Genomic DNA, 18,286 nt, shown 5'->3' with positions numbered 1-18,286 from the left:
GTACTCTATTTGCCTACGTTTACGCTGTATAGTTTTCTTTTTTTGTGCTATTTTGCTATATTTTTTCGTTGAAATATCAGAGTGAATTTCCCATTAATTATCTGAAAAATTTCTCCTCACGATAAACCTTAAAAATTTAATAATAATAAAAATACTACGTCGAGTCATCATCACACCGAACCCACAATGGTTTTAAATGCCATAGACCCTACTGGCGCTTAATGTATACGATTCTCACAGATCGACTGGAGTCCGTCTGGAGCCGTCCGCGTCCACGAGCAGCCGACCGGCTTGCGGCTGTACAAATGTGAAATACGCCCCGACTCCGCCCGTTCGGTGAGATTTTACCGAACCGAACCGAAGTTCTTTGATTTTACCGAAACATTTTCCCAAAAACGAAACGACAAAAAAATATCAAACCTGCTCACAATCTAGAAAATCGGTTGAGTAATGCGACCTCCAGATGAGAACAACGGGACATACAAAAGCAGTTTTATCCAAGCTGAAAAGGAGACACTCGCTAACGCTCTGTTAGTTATCAAAAAAAATAGTTTTTAGATTTTTTTATTTGTTTACGCCTAATTGTTTACCTTCATGACAAATATATATTTTCTAGGTCATCTAGAAGAGGATTATGTTTTTGGTATATAAAGTCTTAATTAATGTCATAATTATCAGTAATCGTTTTTTTTTTCAATGGAATTTTATAAATAATTTCCAGATTTATCCTCTATATACACCTAAAACCAGTAGTTTACCTTGATGCCAAATTCCAATTTCAATTCGATTTAGGTTTTTTTAATTAATATTTTTCAACTCCTGATCCCCGATTAAATTTCATCGACGTACATAGAGTCAAAGTTAATTAGCAACATACGACCAGGAAACGATTTCCCAAGGAGCGCTATATAACGGAAATACCGCATAACCAATGCAATAAAATTAATTAATCATGTTTTTCCATGAAATTTATAAGCAGTCTAATTAAAGTATGCGCCATCAGATCTTATAGATAAGAGTACGTTTACGCGATATCACACTTATGCAGATGCACCCGCTCCGGTGTGTGAGCGACACGCACGCACGTGTAATATAGCGATGTTCCGCTCGCACACCGGAGTCACCGGACTGGGGTGCGAATCCGCAAAACCGCGTATTCTTGAAGCGGATGAAAATTAAGTGGAAAGGGGACGGCCGCTTTACTATACAAACGTAGTCCCCATTTTCCTCCCTGGATATTAACATAATTGAAAATATTTTTATGCGGATTGATGTATATAAGTCCCTTTATTTGATTTCTTTCACTGCTAAATAACACCATCCAAGGGTACGAGGTAACATTTTAATTTGTAGCTATATCACGATACCCGGATACTTGCTGAATAAGATACAGTTTTATCAATTGAATACCGTTTACTGTCCATTTTAGTCTCTATTACAAATAGATAAGGTCCACAGATCAGTAATTTGTTTACGTCGTATCTGTCACAGTCATATGTCTATCTTTACTATCTCTAGATATCGGTCGCGTTGTCAAATATGTATGGCTTGGCACACTTACAGTTTTGGGCGATAAGGTTATCATGGAAGCCGCTCCCTATCGATGAAATATAGTAAGTATAGTATGTACATACTTTAGCGGCCTCTTTAAGGTTAAATTCCAAGTATTACAGCTGCTGCGAGAAATTGTACCTACCTTCCATAAAGAAAATGAAACATATCTTTTTTTTTATACTACGTCGGTGGCAAACAAGCATACGGCCTGCCTGATGGTAAGCAGTATCCGTAGCCTATGTACGCCTGCAACTCCAGAGGAGTTACATGCGCGTTGCCGACCCTAACCCCCTCCCACCCTCGTTGAGCTCTGGCAACCTTACTCACCGGCAGGAACACAACACTATGAGTAGGGTCTAGTGTTATTTGGCTGCGATTTTCTGTAAGGTGGAGGTACTTCCCCAGTTGGGCTCTGCTCTAGATCTGGAATGACATCCGCTGTGCTGTGCCCTACCACACAGAGCTAGATGACATTCACAATGCCCATACCTCTCTTGTGGATGTAGTTTAAGGACATACCCGGGTCCAATATCTGTGCTCAATACACAACAATTTTTTTAAATGTTTTTTTACAACAAATTGTGTCATAATATTTTCAATAATGTTAATGTCCAGAGAGGAAAATGAGCACTACAGTTGTATGAGAAGGCGCAATGCGCGCAGGTCCTCCACTTTCGTCTTAGTCGAGATTTTTAATGAATTAGCAAGTAATTACGCGTTTTCGAGTATCTAAGTTATTAAATACGAGTGTTGTGTGTCGCGCATAAAGTTTACTGCGGGTTATAAAATGCCAATCGGTAAAATTAAGGCGTTTGATCTAAGCTTAAAGCAATGGCAATTATTTTGATAATATTCCTCGTTAGCGGTTTAAGTTTAATTAAATGTTTTGAAATTGTGATTTTAATTTAAGACCCATAAGTTAAAAAATAAAGACAGAATCGTTTAATGGTGATTTTAAGACTAATATTTACAATTATGTTATTGTTATTTATACTATGTCGTATAAGTTGCATAGAAGTTTGTCGTTTAGAATATTTTTTTTATTGTATATATGTATACATACATACAAAGTGGTCTTTTTTTACACTTGCACAGTCTGGGCTACCAAAATCGCTGCAGACTTATCTTGGTCGAACTCTATGAATAAAGCCATAATTCTCTATCAAGAGTAGATCATGACATTCATGACGCACTTATTGGCCTTGACTAAATAGGTTTTTTTTAAATGTTTTAGCGTTTTTTTTTTTCCTTTTAAATACTTTACAACGAATTGGAAATTACCATGTTGGTTAATAGGATATTATGAATTGAAACCACAGGATGTGGACAAAAAAATTTAAGTAATTATGTTACATACACATATATATTTAAAAATTAACGTAAATATTGTTTTAAAATGCAATAAGGACAATAGTTTAACATATTAACCGTACCTACATATAATAATTATATGGTTTATTTCAGATGCAATTGTTCCATATTCACTTAAAATCTATCTACATTTTTACATTTAAAACTAGCTTTTAACTATTTGATCTTTTATCGATTTAAACAAATTAATTATTGACCAACCGAAAGCGAAGGTCCCCGTTTCAATTTTTGCAAAAGTTTTTTCGCATGTCCGTATATAAGAGTAGACGCATTTTTCAACCGGTTCTCGTGAATATTATGTTAGGTCGAATAATTATACAGATTTATTTGTCAATTCAGTTTTAGGTTTTTCTTTTCAAAATGGCGGAGCTATGAGGGTTCGCACGGTGTACAGCTCAGAGCGTTTTCCCATTGTCCGATCCGATATCGGCTGTCGAAAGGACGTAAATTGTAAAATATATGTGCTTCTTTGTGTTTATTTATACATTTACTAAATCATTATTTTATTACTAATAAACTATATATAAAGCAAAAAAGACGGACTTCATGCCATATGGCAGTCTACCGCAGCTTTTTTTTCATGAACACCTTCCGACATCCGATATCGGAAGGTGCTTCCGACAGTTTTAGCTATGTCGGATGATAATTTGTGGCATTATCTATGAAAAGGGACCTTCTTTTGTCGATGGCGCTTACGCCGCACTGCGTTGTATTTGTATCGGAGCATTGTTTACGACGGCGGAAGCGCCATCGACAATAAAATAAGGTCCCTTTTTCATTTTTGTTTTTAAGTGTGCGTGCATATGTAGCAATATGTTTCTGTAGTGTGTGTGATCTGAAATGACCGAAAGGGATAGACTTATGTATCTTTGAGTATTGTTTGTCCTTGTCTATTGTAGGATCTTATATCCGATATCGGATCGGAAAATGTGAAAACGCTCTCAGAGCCCAGTTATATAGCTACGGAATTTCAGTTTCTTTTACGTCTTGTTCATAAAAAGTAGCGCGAAAGTATTTTCGGATGTTTTTATAGCTTATGACAATAATTTACCTTGAGTGTCAACTATTTTGGCGCCAATCTACAATCAAATGACGTCACTGCGTACTCTACGTAGGGATAGGCACGCTGCCAACATACATGATTTAATATTAAATATAAACTGAATTTTACATTAAGAACCTACTGTATAGATCGTGACATTCAGGAGAAGCGTGCCTTGAGTCGTATTGCCATGTTATTAAGGGTTAGATTTGACAAATCTGCACGTCATCGTGGATGACACGATATCTCTTGATTGAATTCGCTTTTACAGTACAGAGTCGCTAATGATTCTGATGAACGATACACACAATTTAATTTATTTTTTTACTTTATTTAATTTACAATTTAATTGCTTATTTTTTTTTTTTTTAGATTTAATAAAATCATTGAGACACTATCAGATTGAATCAAAGTAACATATAGAATTAAATGCCCTGTCTTATAACAATACAGTATTAAAGTTGTATTTCCTATGGTAAAAACTATACAAAAAAGATAGTTTCATCTTTACTTTTGATAGATGAAAGTTCCCTATTAAAAAAACCGTTATTAAGAAAACTTTGTAGCCACGTAAATTTACTGCCATCTTTTGACACATGATTAAAACTTTTAGAACGCCATTTGACTTTGATCCTTATTCTTTCACTGATATATTATATTAAATTTGTTAAATATCAAAAAGGCACCATCTTAGCGGGCACAACCTAAACGTTGTGGCGCCATTGTTCGAAACGATGCCGCCATACCTTTGGCGTTTGATCTATTAGATGGCACCACTTTTTGATATTTAACAAATTTAACACATATCAGTGGAGGAATAAGGACCAAAGTCAAATGGCGTTGTAAAAGTGTTAAGCATGTGTCGAAAGATGGCAGTAAATTAACCGCAATTTCAAATTATCTTTGGTAGAACTATTAGCTTTGAACTCTTGCATACAAATGTATATGCAGGGGTGCCAAGCATTCCTAACGTATACATGTCGACTGCGCTCTTCAGATATTTCACAACACCATCCCCGGATACACCCTCATCACCACTTCAATTAAGGTAATATCATCATAAAAGGTCACGCGATCGTTTGTATTGTCTGCACGAGGGATGGGACTGGCACCTATCGTGTGTTTCATTTTTAATCGTAGACTACAAGTTTGGGGCTATGGGCCCACGCTTGGCATAAACAAAACGCCTCTGAATTCAGAGCCTGAATGTCTGTGATCCGGAAATTTGACGATTTAGACTACTTTTTAAAGGAATTACCAGAGACTGCACAGGAACGGAAAGACTGGAAAAAGTGCGGCCTTTGCCCAACAGTTGAACACTAAGTATATGCTCATAATAATAATAAAAGTTTAGCAAACCAAATTGAAAAGTGCGCGCAATTTCAAATTCAATATCAGAACCTTTGCCCCTTAGATTTTTCAAATTAGGCGTCTATAGGTGTATGAGTATTATCGTTAAATCCTCTTTTTATTCTTTGGACCACTATCAAACTTGATATTAAAATTATCTTAATGTCAGAAAACATCGCTATCATCGTTGAAATACTGCCTAACACTGTTTTGTTTTAATATGTGTCACCGTCAATTGTCAAAATAATAATAAGTAACGCGTTAAATGTAATTCAATGTAATTAAAAAACTCCGTTATCAGTGTTGCAACTCGGTGAAAATCAGGGTTGGCAACATACGTAAGTACCCTAAATTAACTTTTAGTGCATAACTTCGCCTTACCTGGCATTAAATCATAATTCTACTGTAATTATATCCTGGAACTGGTTGTATCCAATATTAAGGATCTGGAGCCCAATTCAGATTTAACAACTTGTTATAGTTTGAACTGGTTTTGACATGACCTTGACGATCGTCTAGGTGATTGGCGCGCATATCACCCACGACTTCCACTTTTCGGATGTACCAATCAGCATGAGCGATCTTCGAGGCCGTATCCAAATAATATTAACTCAAACACAACACAAGATCTAATCGGGATCTTGGAATAAGTTTTAATGAGTACTTAAGTATAATTTTCATAATAAAAAATGATAAGGCGAAGTTGGGGACGGTGGCGAAGATAGGTTGTTTTAGAGTATTATTTCTTTTGTTTTAAACTGTTTACGCAGCTCGTTTTAGAATAATTGCCAGTCCTGATTTTTAATTCATTGCAGTATTGATAACGGGGCTTGGTAATAATAATTAATATGCATAAATATTTACTGGCTTTAATTTCAACTTAAATCTGTCAGTACAATTACCAGGATCGAAAAAGTATGTACATTTCAAAAGATGTCTTGAATACATTGATATTAAAATTTATAATAAAAAAAAAATTAATGAGGACATTAGAAAATGTAACAATATTATTAACTTTTCCAAAAAAATTTTATCATTTCTACTAGCAAGACCATTTTATAATCTGAATGCATACATTAATAATTTGACATTTTTAATGTATTTAGATTTTTATTTTATTTTTAAGTTATTGTTAGATTTATGCATGGCATGTTGTTCTATGCCATACATGCATGTACACTTAATAGCTACAACATGTACCTATAACACTCAAATGACATGTGACCATGACAACTGTGTATGTTCAGGCAAAAATAAATAAATTGAATTGAAAAATTGAGTACCTAAATATTTAAAACACTTCAGTTAAGGCTTTTTTTTTTTACATCAAAATTTACACGGGAGACCTTGCATGCGAGTTTCATTACATTGCGGTATTTGATCGGTCGCCGAATTGGTTGTAACCTCAATAATCCGCAATGTAACCAAAACCGAGTTCGTGTGTCGTTTAAATCAGCCCTTACTTAGATAATTAACAGACGACACACAACGTAAACTCTATGAACTAATGGGTAATACCCACCTTTAATTTGCAACATGTATTATTGAACATTTTAGACGACCGGCCTGGCCTAGTGGGTAGTGACTACTGACCCTGCCCATGGTCCTGGGTTCTAATCCCGGTAAGGAATTTGTAACAAAAAGTGGCGCTATCTAATATATAGATCAAAGGTCAAAGGTATGACAGCATCGTTTCGAGCGATAGCGCCATAACCTAAAGGTTGTGCCCGGTAAGATGGCGCCACTTTTGGATATTTATCAAATTTACGACATATCAGTGAAATAAAAAGGATGAAAGTCAAATGGCGTTCTAAAAGTTTGAATCATGTGTCGAAAAACGGCAGTAATTTTTTGTGGCTACTAAGTTTTCTTTGACAATACACCTCTATTTCAAATTATCTTCGCTGAAAAAATGTATCCCGCCTTTTAGGGTGCAGGTGCAGCGTAAAAAAATACTTTTGATTCTTTGCAATGTCTACAGGAAAGACGCGAACGAGTTAACCATACAATAAAATGTGTATGACCCTATTGACTCTGATAGCCGTATTATGGTCCTCACTAATTTAACAGTCTTGATTTAAATGTTTTTATTATTAGTGATAATAGTCACTTGTTGTCTTGAACGGTGAACCGAGGTCACCTTAGCATACCAGACATCATGATTGTCTTATTATATTTTGGGTATATTTAGAGCATTTTCACATTGTTTGATTCGCTAGGTATCGGATACGACCTCAAGAAGAAAAAAAAATAAAAACGCTTGAAACGCTTTTTTGGCGTTGAAACTCTAGGTCCATGGGGTCCCGGCGCGCACAAGTTTTTTTCAGAAATCGCGAATCGTTTCGTTGACGTAACTGGCCGCATAGCCAACGTTACAATCGTTAACGCTCCGTAGCGTATCGTAGACAGTCGCGTTTCGTTCGCCACGGAGCGTGAACGATATAGGCACGTTAGCTACGGGGGCTGGTGATCGAAGAGCTTTCGGCTTCCTTGCACAACGTATCAGTATTGCGATACAACGAGGAAATGCCACCAGCATCCTCGGTATAATGCCTCAAAGGCCTATTTTAGATTTCAGCTAGTTATAGTAATCCTCTGTATATATCCAATTATGTATATTGTTATGGTATATAAAACGCTTTTTAGGGTTCCGTAGTCAACTAGAAACCCTTATAGTTTCGCCATGTCCGTCTGTCTGTCTGTCTGTCCGAGGCTTTGCTCCGTGGTCGTTAGTGCTAGAAAGCCGAAATTTGGCATGGATATATAAATCAATAAAGCCGACAAAGTCGTACAATAAAATCTAAAAATTTTTTTTTAGGGTACCTCCCCTACACGTAAAGTGGGGGTGAAATTTTTTTTTCGCTTCAACCCTAGAGTGTGGGATATCGTTGGAAAGGTCTGTCAAAACTAATAGGGGTTTTCAAGAAACATTTTTTGAGAAAGTTAATATATTTGAGATAATCGCTCCGAAATAAAAATAAAATGTGTGTCCCCCCCCCCTCTAACTTTTGAACCATAGGTCCAAAAAATATGAAAAAAATCGTGGAAGTAGAGCTTAAGAAAGACATTAAATGAAAACTATAGCGGACATGATCAGTTTAGCTGTTTTGAGTTATCGCAAAAAGTTTTCCCTTCATAGTAAAAATACTTTAATTGGGTACTGATCATGCAAATTTGCCTATTTGTTCAACTTGGGTGAAAGGTACCGTTTCATCCCTTGGTTAACAATTTACTATACTTTAATCTCCAGTTTAGCTTATTGTGACGGAAGAGTAACTACGGAACCCTACACTGAGCGTGGCCCGACATGCTCTTGGCCGGTTTTTTTATAAATGGTTGTTGTTGAAATTTATATAGTTCAAAACATAACTTTAAACTGAAAAAGGACTTAATGCCATAGGGCACTTTCTAGCTGTTTTTTTCCAAGAATCATCCCAACCTCCTATATCAGATCGGAAAGTGTGAAGACTCTCTTACACTGGAAGTTAAGAGGGAAGTATACTCAGATCATAGAAAGTACTAGATGGCTGACGGAGGCGTGGCGCGTGTCGCCGCGACATGGCCACATCGTGGCCATACCGGCCCGCCGTAAGACAGTAGCAAATTAGCTGTCATTGAACAATGTGCGCGTCAATTTTATTGAAATGCCGAATTGTAGCGTTATTTTGTGTCGAAATAGGAGTGCATCCAAAAACTATAAGGATCATGGAGTTACATAGTACATTTTTTTTCACGTATTAGTCAATAAAACCACACATTTTAACAAATAAATCCAGTGACATATGATTTTTCTGAGTCAGACCATGTTGTCATACAAACGCGTGGCAATTTGTCTATGCATTCTACATTGACGCTTTGGAATGGAAAACTATTTGTAGTGTCCTTAGCAACGGCGCAATGCATTAAACCGCTAACGATATTCACAGGGACATTGTTGTTTCTTGGTACGACCGCCAACCGCTCCCTTCATTGACGCCGCGAAGTAGAGTGGTGCTCGTGCATATAATTGATCTTTGAGCGTTATCGATAAAAATGTTTGGATATACTGTATACATACGAAAGTAATTATTTTTCAAGTAAAATTTTACAATTATTTTATATGCACCTAATTTTTAATTTAATACTTATTAATTTGGATTAAAAATCGAAAAGGTAAGCCAAAAAATAAACTGATTTAATTAAGTACAATTGTACAAATGTACAAATGTTTTATTTCAGAAATAAAATAATAACAGTATTACATTTATGCTGGCCCCCACACTAGGCATAGCCTGTCCTGTGGTGGATAATACGGTTTACAAGTAAAAAAAAAACAATACTACAATTGAAAATAATAATATACAATTATTTAGAGTAAACAATTGAAAAAGAAACGGTGGTGAATGGAATTTACAGTGAGACAAAAAAGAAATATGTTCATGATTGCAATTTTTTTCAGTTTCCCGATTTTTTTTTTTTTTTTTTTTTTTTTTTTTTTTTTTTTTTTTTTTTTTTTTTTTTTTTTTTTTTTTCCACACATACAATTATCATTACAGGCTGTACCCAATGCGATAATGTAGCAACAAATTAAATATACAAACAAACAAAAAACAAGTACCTATATCTAACAACTAAATTTTTAACCTACATACTACCTATTCAATATAACAAAGAGTTAATACAGCTACTTTTGTGAATTCACTCATCGTACATGAAAATAGGTCTATATGTGTGGCTATGATGTTCAGGGTACGCACGGCGCGTGTCATCGGCGCCTCGCGCAGCAACTTGGTGCGCCCGCGCGGCGCGGCCAGCAGCCCGGGCTGACGGCGCGCCACACAAGAGCGCGGAACACAAATACCCACCGACCCCAATATATCCGCATTGTATATCTTTCCCCTAAGCAGTTTAAAGATATATGTAACGAGTGCTAGCTCCCTTCTGACTTTCAACTGATTGTATCCGACCATGCCTAAAATAAACAATGTCGGATACATCAGCGGATAAAACGGGTATACGCCGTATTGCCTCATATACATATACCTAATAAACTTATTCTGTATCCGCTCTAACATAAAAATATACTTTGCTTCGTGTGGAGCCCATATTTCAGCATTGTATTCTAGCTGGCTCCTGACCAACGCATTATACAAAGATGTTATAGCCTTCATATTTGTGAATCCATTAGCCATCCTTAGTACAAAACCTAGATTCCTGAATGCTTTTTTACAAATGTTCGAAATGTGCTTTCGAAACGTTAACTCAGTGTTAAAACTAACTCCTAGATCCCTTACTTCTGTGACTCTAATCATTAAATCTCCATCTACCTTATAACTGTTTTGAATGGGAGTACGTGCCCGAGAGAAAGAGATAGTCATACATTTCTTGGTATTAAACTGTAAAAGATTTTTCTGGCTCCACTGTACGACTCTGTCGATATCCGCCTGCAACGTTTTACAGTCATCACCACTATTTACGGCCAGAGACAACTTAAGATCATCCGCAAATAATAAACACTTAGCGTCTTTTACTGTTTTAGGCAAGTCGTTTATCATTAATAAAAATTCGAGAGGCCCTAAATTGCTACCCTGACTCACGCCTGATCTAGTAAAATAAGGTTTCGACCTGTGCCCTTCATATTCTACATATTGCTGTCTATCCCTCATATAGTCTGCAAAAAAATTAAGTAAGTGTGGGGTAAAACCGAAGCCTGCCAACTTTGACAACAACACGTCGTTATCAACGAGATCGAAAGCTTTTTTAAAGTCAAAGTAAGCAGTATCGGTTTGACCCCCGCTATCTACTATAGGTATTATCTGCGCTACGTGACTCAGAAGATTGCTGGCCGTACTTCGTGTCGGACGAAACCCGTGTTGCGCATCCGCGAGCTGCGCGCTCACCTGCTCATATACTCGTTTGTGAATAGCCGATTCAAATACCTTTGCCGGTGTCGACAGAACCGCTACCGGTCTATAATCCTCTGCCTTATCTCCAGATCCACCTTTCGGTACCGGTATCACTCGAGTAATTTTCCAAATTTCTGGGAATACTTCTAGCTTAAGACAGAGGTTAAAGATGTGTAATAGCGGCTCCACCAGCACCATTCTACAGTCCCTAAATACGTACGAGGGAATACCATCCGGGCCAGAGGATTTTTTTGGCTTAAGTTGTTTAAGGGCTCGCCGCACGTCCTGTAAATCTAGCCTGTCAACATGAACCCGCGCCGCGCTGTTCTCAGTGCCCGCTTTCACTATTGCGGCGCTAACCTCCAACTTTGGCTTCTCCACGCTGTATACGGAGTGAAAAATCCCAGTATTAACGAAAAATTGATAGATGCTACAGGAAGAGGGCCCTAACTGGTTTACGAGCGAGAAAAGTGTTATTGGTTCGGATCATTTTCAAGAAAAATGTTTCCAGTTACAGTTACAGTTACAGATAGAATATAAATATGTTTAAAATAATAGTATATTGTATACTTAGTCAATCCAAAAGTTCTATCAGAAAGATTTTTACTGATAATTATGATTACTGTTTCCTTATTATTCGTACATATGATATAAAAGCTTATTTAATGGTGCATTATACTTACTATATAACATGCTGGAATTGCTTTCAATTGGTGACGAAATATGCTATAATAAACTGAAACTTTTTTTTTTAATGAAGCGCTCGCGTCTAACGACAATCCCAAAGTAAACAATTTAAACAAACATTACATCAACTAATGACTAAAATGTAAACCAATTTGATTAGTTAAGCATAAACAAGCTTTCGCATCATGGTACATGTTTTTTTTTAATTATAAGCTTTGTGTTACATTTTATCAGTAAAAACCTTTGTGAGCGAACTTATGGCTCAACTAATATACGACCTTACACGTACCTAAAAATTCTTAGCTCGTAAATAAGGTCAAAAATTTAAAGGAATATAAATTAAGTCTATGGCAATTATTACTTAAAACAAAAACGTCTAAACTATAAGGTCATTTTCAGAACATGTAAAATATCGATAGCTCTATCGAATTGTCCTCACTCTAGTGCCGCCGCTCTAGGCTCCTACACCGCGCGGTTTGGCCAATCACAGCGCGTGAGTTGGTTGTCTGGCCACGCCTTTAATGATGTGGTGGGGGACAGTTGGAGACAGCGAGACTCGTTGAAATTATGCTTCGCTATAAATCTCCTTACTTCTTATATCTATGGAAGTATACCAAGTGATATACAAAAAGAAAAAACGTTTTTTCACTCCTAAATATATTCCATTCTCCATTATTTTTAGTATGTTATTGACGCAGTGACGCAATGAAAAACTAGGTTTACTTATAGGTTTTCCTTTTTTTTTGCAAAACAAAAAAAAAACTTTTTTTATAGCGAGTCATATAAACCTAGAATATATTATACTGAAGCGATCGACATCAAAATCAAAGTGATTTGTTAAGGTTTAGTTACTGGAAAACGTTTTCTCCCAGAATGGAAGTTCATAGAAAATAAATTAGTTAAAAAAACACTAGAAAAACACGCTTTGGCCTATCTTCCGGCTTATCATCAGACCTTGAAACCTAATCGTGGTCAAAGTTCATTAAAAGACTTTTCTAACAAATCCAAACACAGCTATGATACGATGTTCCATCATGAAGTTCCAGTTCATATCTTCTGGCTCCGTCATCAGATCAGTTCGACAGTACCATATTATTGTATTGTCATCAGAACTACATACAGCTGCCAATTTTCATGACGCTACGATCCTTGGACGATGGTTATATTAGTTACCTTAGATTCCATTACATAGGTCACTATGCAGTTAAGTTGGCTTTTATTAGGTCGACCTGTATGTCAATATAGGTCGACCTAATAAAAGCCAACTTAATAACAATACGAGTACTTTGTATGAGAGATCAATCCTTCGCACCTATATTTTTCAAATTAGACATCGTGTCATTCACGAGAACGCGTGCCTTGGTTCGTATTGCTATGCCATTAAAGGTTAGATTTGTGAAATTCGCGCCTCATCGTGAATGACACAATCCATAGCCATCTTTTTCTACTGACAAAGCTAGCTTGCCAGCAGAGGCGGCGTTAGGCGTGGGCGACGTGGGCCACCGCCTACGGCCTCGCGTCCGAGGGGCCTCGCGCCTCAAAAAAGTACCTATATCTCGGACACAACGTAAAAATATTCGTTCTTTCTTGCGCCACCAGAGGGCCTCGCTAAATGTACCGTGCCCACATAAAATTTTGGTCTTGCCCCGCCACTGCATGCCAGAGTATATGAATTCTGGTAAATGTTATGCAAAATAACAAACATTAAAGGACAGATATATTCGGATGCCGATTTGATTTATAAAACTATAGTCGTATACACCATGGGCCAATTAAACCCGATAGTTTTTAAAGGTGTATTTTAGAGACTAAAATGTCATACAAAGTTTTCTGAAATAGATCTTGTTTTAGAGATAATGATATTTCTTGTGAAAATTTGTTTCTGGTTAACCCTTTTCCAAGCCGCACCGAACTACAAGGTTTTCCCAAAAATCCAAATATATTCCAATTAATCCAGCTTTGATGATTCATTTGAAGACAAGTAACATTTCCTGAAAGTGTAATCTAATTTGAACCTTACATCGGAATGCTAAAGTTGAAATTCTAATGGCGCATATGTGGTCACTAAATCGTACTATGCCTGGAAAAGGGTTAAAAAACTGAGTGAAAACCGCCTTTTCAGCTGTCACGCTGCTACTATGTGACTTGGTTTAGACATACGTACTGACAGACATTAAAGTTTTAAAGTAAACTCGCAATTTATAGCTGTAAATAAATAAATAACTTTCCTCATTTGTTGTATTTTTTTTAACCAAGGTGTAAAAATGAATAACGTGAGTGCAAAAACGCAAAAAAATTTTTTTGCCAAGAAATATACATATATTTTTGGCGAATTTGGCCAAACCTCACATAACATTATTTGCTAGTTATGACCTTAGAAATAATGCTTGGTTAAAATCTATCGTGTTTATTGAAATGTAGCGGGTGTATATTGAAAATAATAGGGAACTCTATCGAAGTATCGAACCGCCGCTCAAAATCTAACAGAAAAAAATCTGCAACCAAATAATAACCATCCCATCTACCAAAATAATGCCACATATTCGGATTGATTTTAACTGGGTGTCAGGTTGGCCACTGTCAAAGGTTTCGATAGATGGCGCCAGCATAGGTCTTACCTGTCTCTGGTTTTGTTCCATGAGATTTGGCTTAAAAAGTCATAAAATTAAAAAATAACCGGCCAAGAGCATGTCGGGCCACGCTCAGTGTAGGGTTCCGTAGTTACTCTTCCGTCACAATAAGCTAAACTGGAGCTTAAAGTATAGTAAATTGTTAACCAAGGGATGAAACGGTACCTTTCACCCAAGTTGAACAAATAGGCAAATTTGCATGATCAGTACCCAATTAAAGTCTTTTTACTATGAAGGGAAAACTTTTTGCGATAACTCAAAAACAGCTAAACTGATCATGTCCGCTATAGTTTTCATTTAATGTATTTCTTAAGCTCTACTTTCACGATTTTTTTCATATTTTTTGGACCTATGGTTCAAAAGTTAGAGGGGGGGGACACATTTTTTTTTTCTTTCGGAGCGATTATCTCCGAATATATTCACTTTATCAAAAAATGTTTCTTGAAAACCCCTATTAGTTTTGAAAGACCTTTCCAACGATACCCCACACTCTAGGGTTGAAGCGAAAAAAAAAAATTCACCCCCACTTTACGTGTAGGGGAGGTACCCTAAAAAAAATTAAATTTTTAGATTTTATTGTACGACTTTGTCGGCTTTATTGATTTATATATCCATGCCAAATTTCAGCTTTCTAGCACTAACGACCACGGAGCAAAGCCTCGGACAGACAGACAGACAGACAGACAGACAGACGGACATGGCGAAACTATAAGGGTTCCGTTTTATGCCATTTGGCTACGGAACCCTAAAAAGAAAAAAAATCAAGAATTTGACTATTCGTAGAAGTGACAGGTAAAACCTATGCTGACGCCATTTGTAAACTTCGAGCGGCCAACCTCATTGTCATTTATTGTTTCATTTATTCGAATGTTGTTTTATTTCATGTTTATTAACATGTAAGCAAATTAAATTTTAAATTGAAATATATTAACTAAGAATGTACATTTTAGATACTTGAAACTCTTGATAATGAATACAGTATACTTTAAAGGGTACACCATAAATCTTAAGCGTTATTGGCGCTATGAGCGCCTAAACTCACTCCACATAAGTGTTTGAATGTAGAAGTATTGTTTTATATTAATGACTCTACGGAGGGCGCGATGTTTTCCATTAATAACTGTAGGTACTTATATTAATTGACTGGTTCTATGTTTTATTAGCAGTATTTCATTGGTAGTTTGATAGTTTTGACGGCCGGTCTAACATAGTGGCTAGTGACCCTGCCTATGAAGCCGATAGATGGATGGATGAGCACGATATTTGCTCCTGAGTCTTGGTGTTTTCTATGAATTTATATATTTGTATATTACTTAGTGATCCGCCCTGGCTACACATGGGTTACATAAACAAATTATACACCTAAATCTTCCTCAAGAATCACTCTATTGATAAGTGAAAACCGCATGAAAATCCGTTCAGTATTTTTTGAGTTTATCGCGAACATAGGTACATACAGCCAGACGCGACGGGGAACTTTGTTTTATAAAGCTGGCCATACACACTAGGGTATGCCTGCGCAGTTTTATCAACTGCACAGGTAAAACGGAGCGTGTGTGGCATTCGACTGTGCAGTTTCCTATACTGCTTTACCTGTGCAGTTGAACTGTACAGGCAAAACTGCGCAGGCATACCCTAGTGTTTATGGCCAGCTTAAGGTGTAGTGATTTGTGAAATATAACGTTGTTTGGGTACCCACAACACAAGCCTTCTTGAGCTTACTGTGGACTTTAGTCGATCTGTGTAAGAATGTCCTATAATATGTATTTATTTATTTATAGTCTATATATTATATTAATTGAGGATGTTTGTCATATCTTTCCCATAAGTGTCCCTAGTCCTTATCGACTTTTTTAAATCATCACTCAATCTTCAATTATTTAAAAACTTATTTACTTAGATATATTTAATTTGTTGTCTTTTTTTCGTCGGATTTCGATAAAATTGTGGTCAATATGTACAACATTAGCACTATTTTACAGTATCATCTAAAAAAATCTTCTGAGTATCAAAGCTTGGAATTCTAGTAACTCAAGGGATAATTAAAAATTAAATAGTTACAATTTTTAGTCCCAAATTGAGATTTCCTGCTTATTCCGGATAACTTTGACATACTAATCAAAGTTTATCATTATTTGAGGAATAAATGATATCGAAAACTAAATAAGAATAGGCCCATCTAAGCAAATAAAAGTCTAAGGCCCATAAATAACATACCGAAGTGTACATGTTTTTATTTAAGAAGTCAGTTACGCGTATGTAACATTTGATTACCAGGCTACGACCCGCTTACAATCAGGTGCTGATATAGGTATGCTTGTTTGCCACCAATATATTATTTTGTTCCACAACGAGACAAAGTAGTCGTTTAACTCCTCGTGCTAGTATTGATACCCGATCAACGAAAAAATTCCAAAAATGAAACACGAGCATATTAAGTTCAAGAAGTTGAATCTTGAGCGTTAAGAGGGTTAATAAACAAACTTCGCTACCGAGTGAACCACATTTTTCACGACACCAACAAGGAAAATACTGACTGTAAACATTACTAATCAAAGCCACTAATATTTATCGTTCGAAATCATAATTTAGAAGTCAATTCTACCAGCAAATATGAGGACACAACTGAAAATTGGTATCAACTTAAAGTAAGTTGATACAAAGTTTCACTCTTGTGGATAAAATGGAACTTTCTCATCAGTTTTTGAGAAATAAAGAGAGGCTTTAAGAGCTGGTGTGGTGAAATACTAGATTGTTAACCAACAGGATGAAATTGTGCCTTTCACCCGAGTTAAACACTTTTCATTTCGAATACGAAGAAAGTAAAATACACGTGCATTGGTAGCACCGTGCAAAATATCATTATTTATGAAATGGGGAGTTTATTATGTGAATGAAAATTGTACAACAAATATTTTCAATTCTTATCGTAAAAAAAGAGAAAACTAACGTCCATCGAAAGTACAGTGCTCTAGAGCAGAACCGAATAATATTATTATTATTTATTATCTGCACACTTTTTAGAACAACAACGCACCACTTTCAAAGTATGAGAAATGAAAAAACACATTTATGTCCAACTGACCTCCAGTTCCTCTAAATACGCGATCTCCTCTTTATCCCTCCCATCCTCTTCCTTAGTGATAATCCTCCCATTCTCACTAACACCACACAAGTTACAATCTTTCTCACTCTCAACTTTAAAATCATTTAACATATGGTAAGCATTAACACTGTGCCCAAATTTTTCCATAGCCCGCAAGATATTTTTCCCTTTGTATTTTCTTAGTGTGTTGGTACCGCCGGGGTGGTCGCGTAAGAACTTTTTTATGTCATAGTTTTTATCGTCGAGTTTTACAGGGAACTCCATAGTGGTAACGACCATCGCGACTGAATGCCGACTGAACACTGAAGCTGAAACGCCTATCAAAATAAGCGCTTGAAAGCTGGGCCTTGTTAAATGGTGATTACTAGGCGTATAACTTTAATGTGTGATTGATAAATCGTTTGTATACATTTGATTTTCCACTTTATTGTAATAATCATAAAGTCAATATTGCATGACAGCTATACGATTCGGTAGCGTGTTTTGTATATTTACTTTATTTTATTTGTTTTAAGGTAAAATCGATTGAAATCAGATATCAATCACAAACTAGCTTTTAAATACATGATATTAACAGATATTTGAAGTAACTGGTTGTTCTGGCCAAGAGCATGTCGGGCTATGCTCAATGTAGGGTTTCGTAGTTAACCTTATATCACAG

At 36.3% G+C, this 18,286-nt stretch overlaps 1 protein-coding gene across 1 annotated transcript in view; it reads right to left on the bottom strand.

Moving 5' to 3' along the window:
- The window catches only part of LOC133515786 (uncharacterized), a 47,952-nt gene extending 29,976 nt beyond the window's left edge, over window positions 1-17,976 (bottom strand). Inside the window, exon 1 of the mRNA XM_061848369.1 lies at window positions 17,605-17,976. Within this exon, the coding sequence (XP_061704353.1) occupies window positions 17,605-17,904 (300 nt within the window). The 5' untranslated portion in view covers window positions 17,905-17,976. The remainder of the gene's footprint in view (window positions 1-17,604) is intronic.
- Between the last annotated feature and the right edge of the window lie 310 nt (window positions 17,977-18,286).

Source organism: Cydia pomonella, chromosome 3 (assembly GCF_033807575.1).
Source record: "Cydia pomonella isolate Wapato2018A chromosome 3, ilCydPomo1, whole genome shotgun sequence".
Classification (NCBI taxonomy): Eukaryota; Metazoa; Arthropoda; class Insecta; order Lepidoptera; family Tortricidae; genus Cydia; species Cydia pomonella.
This window is presented reverse-complemented; position numbering and strand designations above follow the sequence as displayed.